General features: G+C 34.4%; 2 protein-coding genes across 4 annotated transcripts; both read right to left on the reverse strand.

Annotated features, from left to right (window-relative positions):
• Nucleotides 1-818: 818 nt before the first annotated feature.
• On the reverse strand, nt 819-4,062 carry LOC105131062 (Quinone reductase family protein). Its single transcript, XM_011033832.1, has 5 exons — nt 3,945-4,062; nt 2,926-3,011; nt 2,760-2,853; nt 2,379-2,644; nt 819-1,177 (listed from the first exon to the last, which is right to left on the reverse strand). Exons 2-5 carry the CDS (start codon nt 2,949-2,951, stop codon nt 952-954), a joined length of 612 nt encoding a protein of 203 aa, XP_011032134.1. The 5' UTR covers nt 2,952-3,011; nt 3,945-4,062; the 3' UTR covers nt 819-951.
• Nucleotides 4,063-5,179: 1,117 nt separating this feature from the next.
• On the reverse strand, nt 5,180-11,510 carry LOC105131063 (anthranilate synthase alpha subunit 2, chloroplastic-like). Of its 3 annotated transcripts, none has more exons than XM_011033833.1 (11): nt 11,158-11,510; nt 8,754-8,938; nt 8,485-8,674; nt 7,946-8,097; nt 7,423-7,538; nt 7,080-7,326; nt 6,937-6,993; nt 6,696-6,848; nt 6,422-6,502; nt 6,085-6,171; nt 5,180-5,703 (listed from the first exon to the last, which is right to left on the reverse strand). In XM_011033833.1, the coding sequence occupies exons 1-11, from the start codon at nt 11,384-11,386 to the stop codon at nt 5,380-5,382; spliced, it is 1,821 nt and encodes a 606-aa protein (XP_011032135.1). In that variant the 5' UTR covers nt 11,387-11,510; the 3' UTR covers nt 5,180-5,379. The 3 variants fall into 3 exon arrangements, with proteins under 3 accessions (XP_011032135.1, XP_011032137.1, XP_011032136.1); XM_011033835.1 differs by lacking the exon at nt 11,158-11,510 and adding an exon at nt 9,053-9,309 and having other exon boundaries at nt 8,485-8,663; XM_011033834.1 differs by lacking the exon at nt 11,158-11,510 and adding an exon at nt 9,053-9,309.
• Nucleotides 11,511-17,882: the final 6,372 nt, after the last annotated feature.

Below are 17,882 nucleotides of genomic sequence, written 5' to 3' on the forward strand. Positions count from 1 at the left end.
TTGGATAGGCGGTATACTCCGGATGCTTCATGGACATGTCCTGATCTCAACACGGTGAAGAGGAGTTGACCTAGAAAGAGCAAAAACTCTCAAGTCAGGTAGTGTTCTCCGGATACTTCATGGACGTGTTCTGTGACTCCAACACGATGAAGTAGAGAGAAATAGAGAATGAAAAATCCTGGTTAGTAGAGAGTGGATGGATAAATGATCGTTTGAGGAGAGGCTCGGTGGTCCTTTGTTCGAGGGAAGGATTGTTGGGTATGCGACCAAAGTCCCACATTGGTTAGAAATGGGGAGGATCAAGGGTATATAAGGATGGACAAATATCTCCATTGGTATGAGGCCTTTTGGGTATAACCCAGGAGCAAATCCATGAGGGCTTAACCCAAAGTGGACAATATCATACCAATGTGGAGATAGGTGGTGTCCATAATCCTTACACTTTAAACATTCTAGTTACTAAACAAAAGAAGTTGTTGAGAACTAAGATGAATTTCTCATGTTAAATATTTATATTACAAGAAAATTCTTAACTCGAAATTGAATGGATCCCATAAATGAACTGGTCTCACATGTGATCATTAATCATGTTTTTAAACCAATTTTCTAACATTAAACGTATGAAATAGAGTTGTGAGGATCAACAATAATATGAGGGGTTAAAACCATCGGTGATATCACACACGGATTACGACTTGCAGCATTTACCATGGGGCAAGATGTCATTTTGCTTCCAGTTCCTTATATCCATTTTCTTGGTGAGATGAATTCACAGATCAAAGTTTAATTCCCAGAAAGATATTCAAGAAAAGATAACGTTGATGGAACAAAGTAACACTTACTTCTCTCATGCGTCAAGCGTCTTCTTTCATTAAACTTCAGTGAAATGATCATTTAGATCATGATCAGTTTTTACAACATTTTGAAGATGTTCTAGTTTGCTCAGGGAGGCTAACCTTTGAGCTTCTTCGTTATTTCAGAAACATATTTCCCTTGGTAAAAGGCCTGTTGGAGTTCTAATTCAGAGGGTTGACGGCTCCCATCTGCTGCAAAAGTTCCAGCACCATAAGAAGACCCACCTTTCACTTCACCCATCTCAAACATGCCACTGCCGAAGGTGTACCCCAGAGGAACAAATAGCATACCATGGTGTGCTAACTGCGTTATGGCTGTAAATCTGCAAACAGGAGGTGATCAAACAATCAAGTGACGGTCAGCTTTTCACAGCAAGTAGGAGATCACAGGACATCGTATGCACGCATGAATATGGAATAAAAAATGAAAAACAATAACTAAGAACATGCATTTACTAAAACATGCCAGTTTCATACTAAATCTAATTATTCATCAAGACAATGATAGGAGGAGCAGTGCAGGATAAATTGTCCGAGCAGGAAGACAAGCGAACTTCCAAAACTTCCTTTCCCTCCATTCTATTCACGCAATTTTGTCAACTGTTTTGGCAGTATTTCTTTGCTGCAGGGCTCAATGGAAACAATCCTTTTTCCTCTTTTTTTATGGTTGAATGGAAAAGCTGCTCCTAGAGTGAGATGGACAAACCGACCTCTCAGCAAGATTTGATAACAAGAACAAAGGTCTTTCTTACTTCTCATGCCTCTCATGTTGACAAAGAGGATAAGGAAAAACAAGCACACGGGGCAACGGAAAGGAATTGCTCAGCATTCAATGATATTGCATCTATAAGCTTAGAACATGTTAAAATTGATTAAGATTAAAAAAAAAAAAGTTATAAAGAATGAGTTTTTATTCTTTGTAGCTGAAAGAGCGAATTTGACTCTGGTTGGTTATCATTTTTTCACAGATTAAAGTTGCCATTTTTAGTTTCTAAAAGAAATATCAGAGGGCAGTGAGTACGAATTATTCCATGCCAATTCATTTCTCAATAAGAGTTGCCTTTTCTGTCTATAACTGAACTTGCAGCTCCTGCACTATCTCTCAGAAGGCGTTAGACTACTTCAGCATGCTTTAATGATTTGGTATCTATTGCTATCATTGCTACAAGCCTGATTATAAGTTAGCCATCTATGTTCTACATAAAACCTGAACTCCTTCAATGCCTTAAGGAGTTTTGTATCTTTCCTTAAACTTTACCATTGCCTCCTGGATCTTTAAAAGCATCCTATCTATGTTTTAACATAACCTATCTAAAGCTTGCAATTATTGACTTTGCATCTCATATTCAATTATGATATCAATTATTCCACAAAATCCTAATTTGCTCCTCTTACCCTGCAGCAATGAGTGAGGAAAAACTTACCTCAAAATCCTAAGCTTCCATAAGCTTAGTCATGCTAAAATTTATAAAGTTGTAACAAAAAAGGTTCCGAGAGTAGAGGCTGAAGAATGAATAGACTCACGCACTAAGTTCCTGGCCTCCACCATAGAAACCAGTACTCCAGAAGAATCCAGCAGGTTTCCCAGCAAGAGCTTGGGTTGCCCATAGCTCATGGGTGGCATCAAAGAAGGCTTTGAATTGGGATGCCATCACACCAAAACGAGAAGGAAAACCAAAGAGAAAACCATCAGCCTCCAAAAGTTGTTCTGGCAGAATAACTGGTACATCATCTGCTTTAGGATTGGCCTTCACCTTGTTCAATATCGAGTTGGAAAGTGTCTCAGGAACCTGTTCCATGCCACCAAGTGAAATTTGTTGAATATCTTATGAGTCTAATCTTCAACCTCCAACACGTTCACTCACACACACAGACACACGAGAATTTGAAGGCTGCAGAATTTACCTGCCAAAGTGTTGCTTCAACACCCGGAACTGTATTAGCTCCTCGCTGGATTTCTCGTGCCATAATCTCTACATGTCCATGTAAGGAGTAAAACCTGGAAAAAATGGAAAACTTAGCATCCAAACTCGTAGTAGATAATGCACAACAAGGAAGGGGGAGAACTTACACTATGTAGATCTTTGTGGTCCCCATAGCTAAGTTGTAGACAAAGAGTATAATCCTAATTTACCAGCTACTACCACGCCCGCTCCTCTGGATAAAGGCAACACACATTTTGTAACACGTTAACAAGTTGACATATGTCTTCTGTCACAAACAATGACAATAAAATGGCTCATGAATTGCACGGAATCCATTTGTAATCGGAATGGAGAGGTGAAATCGGGACTGCAGTCTATCCACCACTTCATCAATATTTGACTTGTGCGGCCTCAAATCACTCAAAAAACCAAAAAGCATATACCCACCATTCTGTAAATTCCATTCTTTCACTCTAATCGAAATTCAACGTGATTAGAACACAACTAGCTATCCCAAGACACCGATTTTATAGCACACATACGAGGATGGTCAAAACATTACATGGTTGATGTCAAAATCAATAGCTTCAACTGACAACATAAACACATGAACCATTAAAAGCAAGGAGAAAGGGACCTAAAGAACGGGTTTCAAAAAATCAAATTGAGAGCCAGAGCCCCAAGTCAATCCTGTTTATCAGCAACCAGATCATCGTATACCAATAGAATCACTCGATTCGGTTGAAGAACAGCCTCCGGTATCTTCTTTTTTTGCTGTTAAGAATGAACTAATTTTCAATAAAAAAGATTTAAGAAGATTACTATTAGTAATTGGATTGGCTAGGTCATGAGATTTTCCACCAATTATAATTACATGCTATACCCCCCCAGGCAATAAACATTTATCTTCAAAAACGAAACAGTCAAGAGCACAAAGTTGGATTCTTGTTTTCCACAAAGAAAAAACATAGAAAAAGGTCAGCTATTGAATGATAAGATTCCAGCAATCAAGTGACAAACAAAAAAAATAACCGGATAGCATATAGCCACATAGGCACAGGAAAGTCATTCCATCTACGTGGAACTTGATAAAATTAAATTGCAGCTACGTAATCTAAATATTATATAACCAAAGGGAAGATACAAGAGATGAGATATATGTGACCTTAAGAAGAAGAAATTGCCATGAGAATGCAGAGAGCAGATATAGAGAGTATTGAATGAAGCATCTTTTAAAGCTTTCCGGTACGTAGTTGTCAAAATTGAATGAAGCATCAACTTGTGTCTTAAAACGAATATGGTGTGGCGTGGCGTGACAAGCCAAAGATTTATCAATTATCATCATCTGTTTTTTTTTTTCTTAACATATATATATATATATAAAACAGCCACTTGTCTCATGAATCTTCTTCCCTTTTTTTTTCTTTCTTTCTTTTTTTCCCAACAAGGCCGTCTTTATTTTGCCACATGCACTCTTCGCTTTGGGGTGATTAGTGTTATTATAGATATTTTTAAAAGTGTTTTTTTTTTATAAATATATTCAAATAATAATTTTTTAATTTTTAATTTTTTTATAATATTAGCATATTAAAAATATAAAAAATTAATTTTAAATTTTTATGAAAAACCGTTTAAAATATAATTTCAAAATACAAATTACACAACACTCGTACATGTTATCAATTTGATAGCCACTTACATAAAAGCTAAAACAAACACCCTATAAATAAGTGGATGGGCAGTTGAGTTTTTCCTTTATTTATTAAATGACGTGGGATCTTGACAGAGCTATTGTTCGGTTGTTAAATAAATTTTGAAATTTTTATTTTTTATTTAAAATTCACTTTTTAATATTTTTTTATAAACACATTGACATAAGAATAATTTTAAAAAAAATAAAAATATTATTATTTTAATATATTGTTAAATAAAAAATATTATTTTAAAAAACCACTACCACCCTACTCATAAACTACTACGTTATCTTATCTGCAGGCCACAGGACGTCCAAACTAATGTAACTGACGAAATCCAGTGCCTTTGATCAACTTAGGAAAAATAAAATTGGTGGTCTATCAACAATTTAACCCTATGCGAGGAAAAATACCGTAGAAACAAGAAGCTAACGATGAACACTGACGAACATGGCAGCGACGCGGCCCATGTCCCCAAAGAGCTTGGGATTAAGGGGTTTGCTCCCTCTGTAGTTTCATGTTCGAATCCTTGATTGCTCATATAATGACCACTGGAGGCTTACATGGTCGTTAACTTTAGGGCCCGTGGAATTAGTCGTGGTGCGCGCAAGCTGGCCCGGACACCCACGTTAATAAAAAAAAAAAAAAAAAAAAAAAAACACAGTTTGGTGCATTTGGTTGAAGCTGCAGAAACCGGGAACCGGGCTATTCAGTGGCCGGCCCCTTTGAAAAATCAGATTCTTGTTGTCTTTATCATTTCCAGTCCCGACTGTACATCTGACAGCATTATAGTTTCCTCATTTAACAAAAAAATAAAAAAACACTCAAGTCAGTACTCGCACAGATACTACACAGTACATTTCCTTTGAATATAGAAATATTGCAACACAAGCTACAAATTTTAAATCATTTCTTTAGAAATGCTGACTCTGCAAGATCAATGGCACGAGCAAGTGCGGCAGCTTTGTTCTCACACTCTCTCTGCTCGTCTGCAGGATCACTGTCAGCCACAATTCCAGCCCCAGCTTGGAGGTGAGCTACCCATTCTCGACGAGTGTTCACATCCTTGTATGAATACATTGTATCATAACGAGTACTGGTGGGGAAGACAATAGTCCTAAGAGCAAGGGCGATGTCCATGTCACCGGAAAATGAAATGCCTCCAAAGCCACCACTGTAAGGCCCACGTCTGGTCACTTCCAGCTGATCGATCAATTCCATGGCTTTCACCTACATTCCACCAGAGTTGATAGTGAGAACAAAGAACAATCAACCAGCGTGAAGGCTTAAAGTCAAATTTCCTTTCAAGTCAAACCAAGTGCTTTTATGGGAGTCTATGCGGGGCTAAGTAACTTAAAATGATGCTTGAGAGTTTTGTTTTATTTACTTTTCAAAGTGTTTTTGGTTAAAAAAATACTATTTTTTTTAAAAAATATTTTTAACATCAATACATTTATACGATCTAAAAATATAAAAATAATAATTTAAAATAAAAAAATAAATTTTAGCAAACCTTGCACTCCCAAACAGGATCTAAGTTTGAATTGAAGACACATCAGCAAAAAGAACATAGACGCAGATATAAGCAGAGGAAAGCTGATTTATAGATACCTTTGGTGCTCCGCTGACGGTACCAACAGGCAGTGCAGCGCGCAACACATCCCATCTAGTTAAATTATCAAGCAACTCTCCAGTGACCTATAAAGATGAATCAATTAAATGGAAAGGGCTTCACAAAAGAAATAAAGATCCCGACGGTCACCAATAAAAACAAAGAAAAGAACTAGCCAGTTTTTTTATTTGGCTAGAACCAACTTCATTTAATTCATTTTTTATGCATTAGCAGGAATAGCTGATTCATCAAAATGACCTATAAAACATATAAAAGATAACATGTAGATCTACTTAGTGCCACCTGCAATCATAGAATGTGATAAGAGATACATACTGTTGAGCTGATGTGCATAACATGGGAATATCGTTCAATATTCATGAGCTTTTCAACTTTCACAGAACCAGGTTTGGAGACCTGCATGAAGGACCAGTCTTCAGCACTGATTTATTGGCACAAGTATAAAATTTTAAGAAAACATTCAGAAACTGCTGCCATGGCTCATTAAAAGGAGCATTTAAGGAGTGGTATTTGATACTATTCACACAATTGCATATTCATTTTCAAATTCATTAACACATTCCGGGCATGTAAATTAACAAAAACCAACCTTGCCCACGTCATTCCTCCCCAAGTCAACAAGCATAATGTGCTCTGCACATTGCTTTTGATCATTCAAAAGCTCCTTTTCCAACATTAGATCTTCTTTAGGGGTCTTTCCTCTCCTAACAGTCCCAGCAAGGGGTCGGTTTGTAATCTTCTCCTGTCAACAAACATCAAATTCAAGTGAGAAACAAGAAACATATAGAAAAACAACTCTGATTATTCATCACATTGTTAGTAAGAAATACCTTCTTCACACGTGTAAGAATTTCAGGACTAGAAGCAACCAGTATACATCCTCTGGCCTGATCACAAGGAAAGCAAACAAATGTCAGATTTTAAAATTGTCAAAAATCTTGAAACAAATAGTTTTAAGAGAAAGAGGGCAAACTTGTAAATATGTCATGTATGGACTTGGATTGACAACCCTCAAAGCTCTGTAAATTTCAAAAGGATCTGCGAATGTCCGACGTTCAAAACGCTGACTTAATACAATCTGGAAAATATCACCAGCCAAAATATGGTCCTTGGCCTGTAACACTGCATCCTTGTATTCTTCACTCGTCATGCTTGAATTCTCCAATTTAGGGCCAAAAAGACGAGTAAACAACTTTATTGAACCTGCAGGTAGCCTTGGTCTGAAATTGAGAATTGAGCCAGAGATTTTAATCTTTAACTTGTACCCTAAGAGGAAAATATAGCATGGCAGAACAAGTGAGAAAAGGATTACTTACGGAGCAATATCATGCACTCTTGATAAGATACTTTCCAGTCGATTCATTCCATCCTCATAGGCCTCCTTGACAGAAGAAAATCGGTCTAATTGCACCCAGTGAATCACACAAGCTTTCTGAGGTCAAGAATATTACAAAATTAATAAAAGAAGAAAAGTATCACCAGAGAAACTATCAAATTAGACACAATAAAATTTATAATAAAAAATGACATGACATGTTGCTAGTTTTCTTCCTTTTAATTATGCTTTATGATGGACATACATGCTTTGTTCCCTGAATTCTGTAATTGAAGTGTAAATATAATTTACTTGGATCCACAAGTTCTTACATCTTATTGCAAGAAAACATAGAGTGCAAAAGGAAGCTTCACCATGAGAAATTGCATTTCATTCAAATGAAAGAAAGGCTCAAATTAAAGAAGAGAAGACACCACAAACATGTCCATGTTTGGAGTTATAAGCAGAATATATGGAAAAGAAGACATGGGCCCTGGATCATTTTAAAAACAATATACAATCACCTTTTCCACGTGATCAAATACAATCACATCATCATAAAGGCCTAAATGGACATCAGGGAGATTCCTATCATCAGGTGGGGCACCAGAGAAAGGCAGCTTTTTCTTCTCTACATACCGCACTGTGTCATATGAGAAATAGCCTACCCATCCACCTATTCAAGAAAGGAGCATATCAACATGCTATCACCCTTAGAATAAAGTCAACATAATTTCAAGGCTAAATAAGAGAGGACAACAAGAAAAAATGTTTCATGGACTTTATACTCTTTGAAGTATAAAATTTCTCCAGAGAGAACACCTACAACATGCAGAGAAATATATAGACAGGACTCTATCAAAAAATTTCTCCTTGATTTGTTCCAGACTTAAAGAAAATGTAAAGAAACATGAACAATGAACAATACTTGAAGTGCATAAATACAAATGTATCCAAGGCAATTTCAACAAGTTACCTTCCCACAAACCAAAACAAGACCTAAGATATACATTGAAATGGAAGATCACAACATGTCAAGGAGATAATTATCAACTTATCTTACCGCAAAATGCTTCTGGAAGCTCGTCAATAAGTTGAGGTTTCCAGCCCTCCATGATTTTTCTAGGAACCTCCATTGGATCCTCCACAATCTCCTCCATCCGACGACCATCATAATGGTCCATTATTGTAACCATGTTCTCTTTAGCTACGATCTCCATTCTTGGTTGAGCTCCTACAACACTATATCGCCCCTAACACAAATATAAGGACTAAAATTACATAAAAATGCATTTTGACATGTATAAAAACAGCAAAAGTTGAAGGTCATACAATTGTGGAAGCATCCAAGCCAGGCTCAACTGATTCAAACAAAAAGCTTGGAGCATCTCTATCATCTTCCCTAACCAGACATCGGTAAGCAAGCACTGGAGTTAGGTGATCTGAGAATATATATCGGTATAGAGGAATTAAATTCCCATTCTTTGAAGCTTCTTGAAATCTTGCTACTTGGTTATCTGAAAAAAAATTCAAACAAAATACTTAGCACTCCTTTTATTTTTATTTTTTTGAAGAAAAATGATGATGATACATTAACTCAATAAATAACTAGTACAGTGAGTAGTCGGTACATCGTTGAGTATGGAAAACTGGATGACCTTCCATCCAATTAAAACAATCAGTTATTAGCTTGCCTAGCCAAAAGACGAGCAGCTCTGCTGCTGGAACCAGGAGCATGGATAATGTGCAATGAAGACACCTTCTGAGAATAACACAAATATCCTTACAAATCATAGAGACCACACAAAATCTTCCAATGAATGAGCCTTGACTGCCTTGCATGGATGACTTGAATCAGATTCAAGGATTAGATCTAGAAAACCACAACCTGCAGCAAAACCAAATCCTCCTTAACAGAACAAGCCTCGATAACAGATGGACCCAAGACAGAGGCTTTTATGAAGCGACCTTCCTTCCATAAATTCACATTGTAATTTCTAAAAAAAAAAACACCACCACCTCCACTTCTGCTAGACTTGAAAACAGTATCATCGACATTTATCTTATAAGGATCTGAAGGAGGCTGCCAACACTGTACAGCACATAAATGATTCCTTACTGGTTGAGAGTGAAGCAGAACCATTCCATGAAACTCAACAAGATAAGAAGCTGTGACTGTCATGGTTGATGGAGGGGTCTTTGACAGGTTTGGCATGGAGTAAATTTTTGATTTCCCCAAATAACCCAAAAGATAATAAAATATTCCAACAAAACCCGAATCTGCAGGAAGAGTTACAGTAAATCAAGAGCATAAAAATGAGCAGGCACCCTTCCCAGAGATGAAACCAATCAAGTAGCTCTTGCATGATCACATTCAAAAGATGCATGCACAAGGGACTCGTATGCTATTCCACATAGGCTACAACAAGAACCAACATTAATACCCTTCCTGTGTAAAGCTTATACTGTTGCAAGAATACCGTGACAGAACCTCTATAAGAAAAGTTTGATCTTGTTAGGCAGCTACAAATCCCAAAATCTTGTCAATAGAAAAAGCTCGATTACCTTCCCCTGTGCACCATACGCAAACGCATATTGATGCATGATAGGCACTGCTCACAGTGAAGATGCCTATGGAATTATGAGCTTGCACCATCTTCCTCACATTGTGTGCTCATAGGGATTTGACAAATTATAACAGCTTTGTGAAGTGAGAGAATTGGTCTTATCAGGTAGAGATCCCACACATTCCTAAACATCTAAAATTTTCACTGGGGAAACCGCTTTAAAATACTAAGGATTTAGCAACCATCGCTCCTCCAGAATCCAAATATTGCATCCATTACCAATCCCCCAAATCAAACCAGCTTCAAGAGCCTGATGACTTGCACTCCTTAAGTGTCCAGGATTTGCAATTAACAATTATGCACGAGGATAATATTTTCTTTGAATCCAAACACACAGTGGAAAGGGTTAGTCAAAATCCTCCACCCTTGATTGGCTAAAAGCCTCAAATCAAAAGTTTTCAAATCCCTGTAACCCAAGCCACCACCTTTTTCTGGGGTATAAGGTGTCTCCCCTGACAGCCATAGATGTCCCTAGCATCTGAATTTGGCCTCTACCATAATTTATCAAAGGCGAAAACAAGACCAGGGCCCAACCAAATTCTCATGCACAAGAAAATGAAGAAGTATATGCAAGCAAATGAATTAATGCATGCACACACAAGGTGTGTAGACATCATATTTTGAGTTACGAGAAGCATTGCGTTAAGACCTTTAGGTGTCTGAGAAAATATTTTCCACATCCTGTGCTCTCTTTACTTGGACCTAAGTACATGTGCTTCACTCAGCATTGCAAAATTGGATTTTGATCAAATTAAAAATCAATAAATTATATTCTCTTTTGAAGCCCCGGCACAAACAGAGTGTAAAATTGAAATTTTCGATTTATCTTCTTTTCTATTGCCAAGATTAATGTCTCAGAAACCAAACAGAACTTAGATTGACATAATCGACCAAGCTAGCATATAAACTTTAACTTGTGTTGAGAAAATCAACTTGACATGAAACAAACATACCGAAGTTTCCAATCTCATTCCTTTCCTTCATTTCTTGACAACCAAGCAGTTCAATTCATTGTCTTTTCCACTTGTATTATTTTGTTCACACACAAACACAACACAAAAATAGCTAAAAGGAACAGAATTCAGAAAGTGAAAATGAGAAAAAAGTACCAAGTGTTGAAGCTGAGCATTTTAGAGTACAGCCACGCGAGCCTGAACCAACAAGATCAAGAGACCTTGAGCTTGACCTTGAAAGTCTAACGTTGAAATTAACAGAGGAAGCTGCAGGCAAGCGGAAACTTAGCGGAAGCAGACGATGAGTGATGGCTAGGGTTTTGTCCATGGCCTTCAAAGAGAATTTGTTAGGGAGAGAAAAGGGAAACTGAGAGACTTCGTACATTGCGGCAGAGACAGCTCAAAGTACTGTTCGTGTCAATGTGACTGCGGCCTCCTATTTTTGATTCCTAGCAAGTTTGAATTAACAAATGCGAGTGTTCCTCGTGAAAGAAAGGCAGAACCAAACTTCCTCCATTTTGGGCTACTATTTATATATAGTTTGGGTGAGTTTTGGGCTTGGCTAGATTTGGTAAAAAAGAAAACCCTAATCATGGTAGCCCATTAAAATGGGCTAAAAGTTTACCCTATATCATGGTAATAATGAGAATCAAATGTGCCTCCTCATTTCAAGAAGGAAATTTTTTATATTGATACTACTATATATTTAATTGATAAAATATCTCCTTTCAAAATTAAGCTATATGTCCATTTACGAAAAATAAAAAAGCAAGGCTTCATTTTTTTCATGGAAAATAACTTGTTTTTCAATATATATATATAGGAGTTTTTTATTACATGGTTACATTAATGAAAACTACATGATTTTATGATTATTTGTCTATACATAAAATAAGTGTTAAAATTGAAAAAAAAGATTGAGTCCATGATTTAGTATTTGTTTGAAAGTGTGCTAGAGATTGCCTTTTAAGCTATTTTTTATTTAAAAATATATTAAAATAATAATTTTTTATTTTTTAAAATTTATCTTTAATATTAGCATATTAAATTAATCAAACAACATGAAAAAATAATTAAAAAATCAAAAATGGCCAAACAACGGTTTAATTGCAATATCAAATAAATGCTTAACATATGAATTGTCTTATCACAAATTTTTATCTCTGGAGAATTGCAAGCTTATTTATAATAGGATTGTCCAGTCACAAATTTTTATCTCTTAGAGAATTATAAGTTTATTTTATTATTGTAAAATATTTTTTATTAATTAATATTTTAAAATTTATCAAACTTGATTTTAGTTGAAACAAAGATAGCATTAGATATGGAATATTTACAACCATAACCTAACATATAGGGCAATGACCTTTTCTTTTCAACCAAATATTACCCTTGCATTTTTTATGCTTTAATTGGTTGTTAAGATACTGGAAAAAAAAATTTACATGTTACAATAAACTCATACACAATTGCACATATTATTATGTTTATGATAATGTTTTAAAATCCAAGTATATAAATATTAGGTTATTTAATGTTGTGATTAATCAATATATTTAAATAATTGAATTTCCTTTCTTTATATTAAGGAATTCTAGGCTAATAATAGAAATTTGAGTACCTTAAAAACATTCTAACAATAAAATTAATATATTTATGGGAAAAATAATAAATAATTTAAAAGAGTTTTAAATTTGAGAAATAAAGATGTTTGTTTTTTAGTTTTAAAATAATTAATACTCTAAAATTTATATAAGTTTATTTTAAGAGATAAAAAGTTATGAACCCCTTGCCTAGATGATTTAGGAGGTACTTATACCCCTTTGACCTTGTTGTTTTCAAAGAAAATAGAGAATAAAAAGTCTTTTGTTGCTGACAATATTAACAGAGGATAAATATCTTTTACATATTATTAATATTATTAATGAGATAGTAAAAGTCTGTTTGTTTGTGTGGTTGCTTTTGCATTTAAAGCAACCACAGCCAAATAATTGTTTGGTAAACACATAAAGTTATTAAAATTTATGGGGCCCATTACATATTGCGTTTGAAATGCAGGAAAATAAAAGTAGTTCTGTGCTGTTTTTTCACTCACACTGTTCATTAAAGTGAATAGTATGAGTGAATCTTACTTGTTTTCTACGTAATTTTTATGTTAATTACACTGTTTAGTGAATGATGCAATTAGCATGAACAATATAGCATACTACACTGTTCCGGTTGAACCAGTTCCAATCAGACTGGATCCAGTCCAAAGCTCAACATGCATTGAATCAGGTTCGACCTAGTAAAATAAAAAATAAAAATATTTTTAATTTTTTAATTGTGTTATTCAAAAAACTAGTATTTAACATTATTTAATAACACTACATAAATTAGACAGGGTTCGCTTGATGACGTAACATTTGCAGAATTTGATCGCAATTCCAATTTTATTTCTAATTATATTTTACCTAATGTTGTTGCAGGCTTAAAAAACCAAAAAAACTATAGTTCTTGTAGGATGTATTTCATACGTGATGGAATTGTAGATAGTTTAATAGAACAATGAAAAATATTTTATGTAAAGTATTATTTATTTCATTATATAATAATAATAGTTAAATCTACAATATTTAAATTAAAAACTATCAATATATATTTTTTTAAAATTATTTTATAACCTCAATTTCAAAAGCATTATTAACCAAACACATTAAACAACTTTTTGTTTAACCTCAATTTCAATCATAATTTTAACCAAACATACATAAATATCAAATCAACCTCAACCAAAAACACTTTTTATAAAATAATTTTTTTCAAACCACAACCACAACAACTACCATAATACCAAACACAATCTATGGTAAGTCCCTTAAAAAGAAATCTTATGTACATCTTTGAGTATAAAAAAATCATTACATTAAATATCATTGACTCGCATAATTGTTCTAAATGGAGAGGTATTAAAGTTTATTATACTTACAATACATTTAATTTAGTTAATTGTTTAGGACCAGACATATAACAATACATTTAATTTAGTGAATTATAAAGATTGAATCCAAGTGCTCTAATTCTGGTATGTTTACCAAACTCACAGTACTTTGGGTTTGGCTAACTAACAAACCCAAGTACTTTAGGTCTAACATATTTACAAGACCTACGTCACCTTGAACTTAACTGATTGTCGAGCTCAAATTTTTTGGGTCTAGCATATTTGTTAGATTCATTTTATTTTTAATATTTTATTCATTTATAAAAATTTATAACAAAAAAACATTGACTCCTCAGTTAACTTCTAAACCTTAATGTGTAATCTTGCATAAGAAGCTTAAAAAATATTTAGAAAGATAATTGGTCAGGATATATTTTATCTTCCTTTAGGAGGATGCGTTTAGGCTCTGTTGATTTAAAAAGGTTTTATAGGAAAGACGAAGCAAAAAGTTTTAGGAAGATCATTCGACAAAGCACAATAAATATTGTAAGCTTTTTGCCTTCCTATGGTTATAATGAGGTGTCATCTATCTTTCATTCTTATCTTCTCCCTTTATTTTTTTACTTTTATTGAACTTTTTTACCAATATTCCTTGATTTATGAATTTTAGTCTTTCACATGAAGAGGATAATTTGATGGTAAAGGGGATTTTCATAGCTAGTTAGACCAATTTTTTTTTCTTTTGCTCATGTAAAACCTCATTCAATATCTTTTTTCTTTCTACCACAATGACTTCTAGAAAAGGGAAGAAAAATGTATCTCTTAAAGGTGATTTCAGTTTCAGACCTAAAACTGAAATCACTTGTTGAAAATCTCCGACCATAAAGATTAGCCCTATATCCGAAAGGTATGATGCTCAACCTTCTTCTACTAGAAGAAAAGATAGGGACGTTCCCTAGAGATTTCAAACCTAAAAGGACAATTAATGTTGCCCAGAGCACTTGTGGATGTCACACGAAGTTCGATAATTTAAGACTAAGAAACCTTGACCAATGTTAGTTAATAGAGAAATGATATAGCGGTCGTACCTGAAGCTGGTGACCATATTTTTTCACGTTACCAATAAGTATAATGGGTGATTTTATCATTATTATCCTCCTATATCTATATGAGGTTTGGTAATCATTTCCTTTATAAAGGATGCTCTAACTACAACCCTAGTCCTACTTAGATTCATCCCAACGAATATGAATGACAAACTTTTTTTAGAAACAAAGAAGAAAAGGATGTGTACTAAGTTGAACAACCTCTATACTAAATACAAAATCGATTATATGGCTACAGAGCTTTACAATGCTTTGGATAATCTCACTTTTATATGTTTTTTTAATTTCGATCTTTTTCATTCCCTGACTATTTCCTTGTGCATGATCCTTACCTAGGACTGTCAGATCTAAATTCAGTGACTTTACCCCCTCCATGCCCAATCATGTATCTGCATTCTCTCCCAATTGTGGCTTCTTTTTTGAAGATGGTCAACCACTAATGCAAAGGCATAGAGTTGGAGCTTCAATTCAAATGGACATCAAAGAGACTGTAGCAATCCAAACTAAGTATGTCCTTAAAGACATCCCTATAGCTAGCTTTTTTGTTGATGAGGTATGTCATTAAATACTATGATGGGTCTCATTATCCCATATCAGGGGCCCTGGAGGCAATAGTAATTTTGGTCATATTAGAGGTTGCCTTGTGATAGAAAAAAAAAGAGTTTTGATCCTCTTAGATTTTGATGTAAAGATTATTCCTTATCCAAATAGTGTTCCTACTCTCATGAACTTTATTTACTTGTTTCTTAGTTCCTCTAATAAAGCTCCTCCACCCAAGAGGGAGGCTATTTTTTCTATACTCAAATTAGATCATACCCCTCTAGGTTTTCCTACTTTAAGTGAGGAAGAGAGAAGGATAATGAAGACCATTCTTTAGGGGAAGTCCACCCTAAAGCTTGGTAGAGTGGATGTGATGGAGACACGGGATAAATTCCTCACATTTTCTTTTGATGTGGAAGGGCTGATTAAGCTAAGCTTTCAACCATATTTAGCCATTATTTAGTATATGACTTTTTAAATAATATAAAAAAAACTAAATATTTTTCTTTGTCTATTTTATTTTGGTATTTTGAAAGATATGAACTTATCTTATTTCTTTGACTGTTTAGACCTTTATAATATGTGTCCACTTTAAAAGTAAGTGAGTTGAGGAGAGAAAGACCATGAAATAGGCCATTGAGAAGTACCATGCTAACAAATTTGAAGCACACACACTTAAAAAAGAAAAAATTGCTCAAAATATTGAGATAATTTTTTTTAAGACTATTTACTCCAAGCTGCAGGGGAAAATAACATCTTAAACCCATATATTTGAGTCAACTAAGAAAAGGTTAGTGGGGCTTACAACTGTATTAACTTTCTGGAGAAAAATAATGGCTAACTTAGAAAGAGAAGTGGTTAAGCTTAAAAAAATGAGGGAGACCTTAAAAGAGAAGTTGAGGATAAGGGACAAGCTCTTCTTAGCCATGTCAACCTTGTATCTTTTTAGCCTTTATAGAGGAATACAAGTTGACTTCAATGAAAGTTTTCCACGCGACTAAGTCTCAGATCCGGTTGATGTCTTCCCTATTAGAGTTGCCTTAGTAAGGGATGGAATTTATCTGGCCCGGGATCTTAGCATAGAGATGTAATTTCCTCTATGATTTGTTTTTTTTATTTCCTTTAAGTATATATTATAAAATGTATTAAACGCATGGGCTTTTAAAAGCCTTGAATTTGGCCATAAGGCCTATTATTTATATTGAGTTTTGAATTTGTATGTTACATCATTTATATCATTATTGCTTTTAAGCATGCTAACATGTTATGTTAAGCAACCAAATGAGTCCAATGCCCATGATTAGATATGAACATCTCCAATTCCTTGAAAAATTATAAGAAAAATTTTAAATGACTAATAGACCAACATGGGTCCAACACCTATAGTTGGGAAACATATATCTCCAATACTTAGAAAATTCTTTGAAAAAAAACTAAATGACTAACATACCAACATGGGTCAACATGAGTTCAAAGCACATAGTTGGGAAACATACATCTCTAATACTTGGAAAATTCTTTGAAAAATTTTCTTAAGTGACCAACAAACTAACATGGGTTAAACATCCATGTGGCCCCCTATCTAGGATAGAGATGGGTTCTCTGTGTTAGGTAGTCTATAGATTGTTGAGACCCATGATGTTGGATAATATGGTATTTTTTGTAGGTGTGACTATTATCTTTTGAGAGATCACATATCAATCACTTGGAGATTACCCTCGGAGAGAACATATATCATCCATTAAAACATTTTAGGTGAAAAGAGGCCACATAGTAATTTCTTAGAGATTGCCCTTAGAGAGAACACATTCCTTAGGGAATTTGTAAAGGCTACTAACTTGAGGGAAACCACATATCAATCACTTGGATATTGCCATTAAGGAAAACATGTGTCATCCTTTAATATTTTAAAGAGGCTACTGCCTTGAGAGAGATCACATACCAATCTTTTAGAGATTGTCATTGGGAAGAACACATATCATTTCTTGAAACTTTGTAAGGGTTAGTACCATAAAGAAAATCACATATCAATCCTTTGAAAAGTGCCCTTGAAGAGAACATATATCATCTCCTAAGACTTATGTGTAGATATAATGATAACGAATTGAAAATATTTATATATGAAAATATACATTTATATTTACTATGATACATTTTCAGGTGGTTTGAATATCAAACGTGAGGGAGATTCTTCCTTTTCATATCTTGTAAGTATTAATTTTGATCACTTTGATAACTTTGAAGGGTATGCCCTATTTTGGATCTAATTTGCCCTTACTCTTTATGTTTCCTGCAGCCTTTAGTTTTCCAAGAAC

This window comes from Populus euphratica, unplaced genomic scaffold (assembly GCF_000495115.2).
Source record: "Populus euphratica unplaced genomic scaffold, PopEup_1.0 scaffold76.1, whole genome shotgun sequence".
In the NCBI taxonomy this organism is placed as follows: domain Eukaryota; kingdom Viridiplantae; phylum Streptophyta; class Magnoliopsida; order Malpighiales; family Salicaceae; genus Populus; species Populus euphratica.

What these genes read in the sequence shown, in the direction of transcription:
- LOC105131062 (XM_011033832.1), bottom strand. Translation starts at nt 2,951, where the DNA reads ATGGGGACCACAAAGATCTACATAGT. An exon ending in TTGAAGCAACACTTTGGCAG is followed by an intron (nt 2,645 to 2,759) that starts GTAAATTCTGCA and finishes GGCATGGAACAG; the next exon opens with GTTCCTGAGACACTTTCCAA. An exon ending in GGAGGCCAGGAACTTAGTGC is followed by an intron (nt 1,178 to 2,378) that starts GTGAGTCTATTC and finishes TCCTGTTTGCAG; the next exon opens with ATTTACAGCCATAACGCAGT.
- LOC105131063 (XM_011033833.1), bottom strand. Translation starts at nt 11,386, where the DNA reads ATGTACGAAGTCTCTCAGTTTCCCTTTTCTCTCCCTAACAAATTCTCT. An exon ending in GCTTGGATGCTTCCACAATT is followed by an intron (nt 8,675 to 8,753) that starts GTATGACCTTCA and finishes TATTTGTGTTAG; the next exon opens with GGGCGATATAGTGTTGTAGG. An exon ending in TTCTTACACGTGTGAAGAAG is followed by an intron (nt 6,849 to 6,936) that starts GTATTTCTTACT and finishes GTTTGTTGACAG; the next exon opens with GAGAAGATTACAAACCGACC.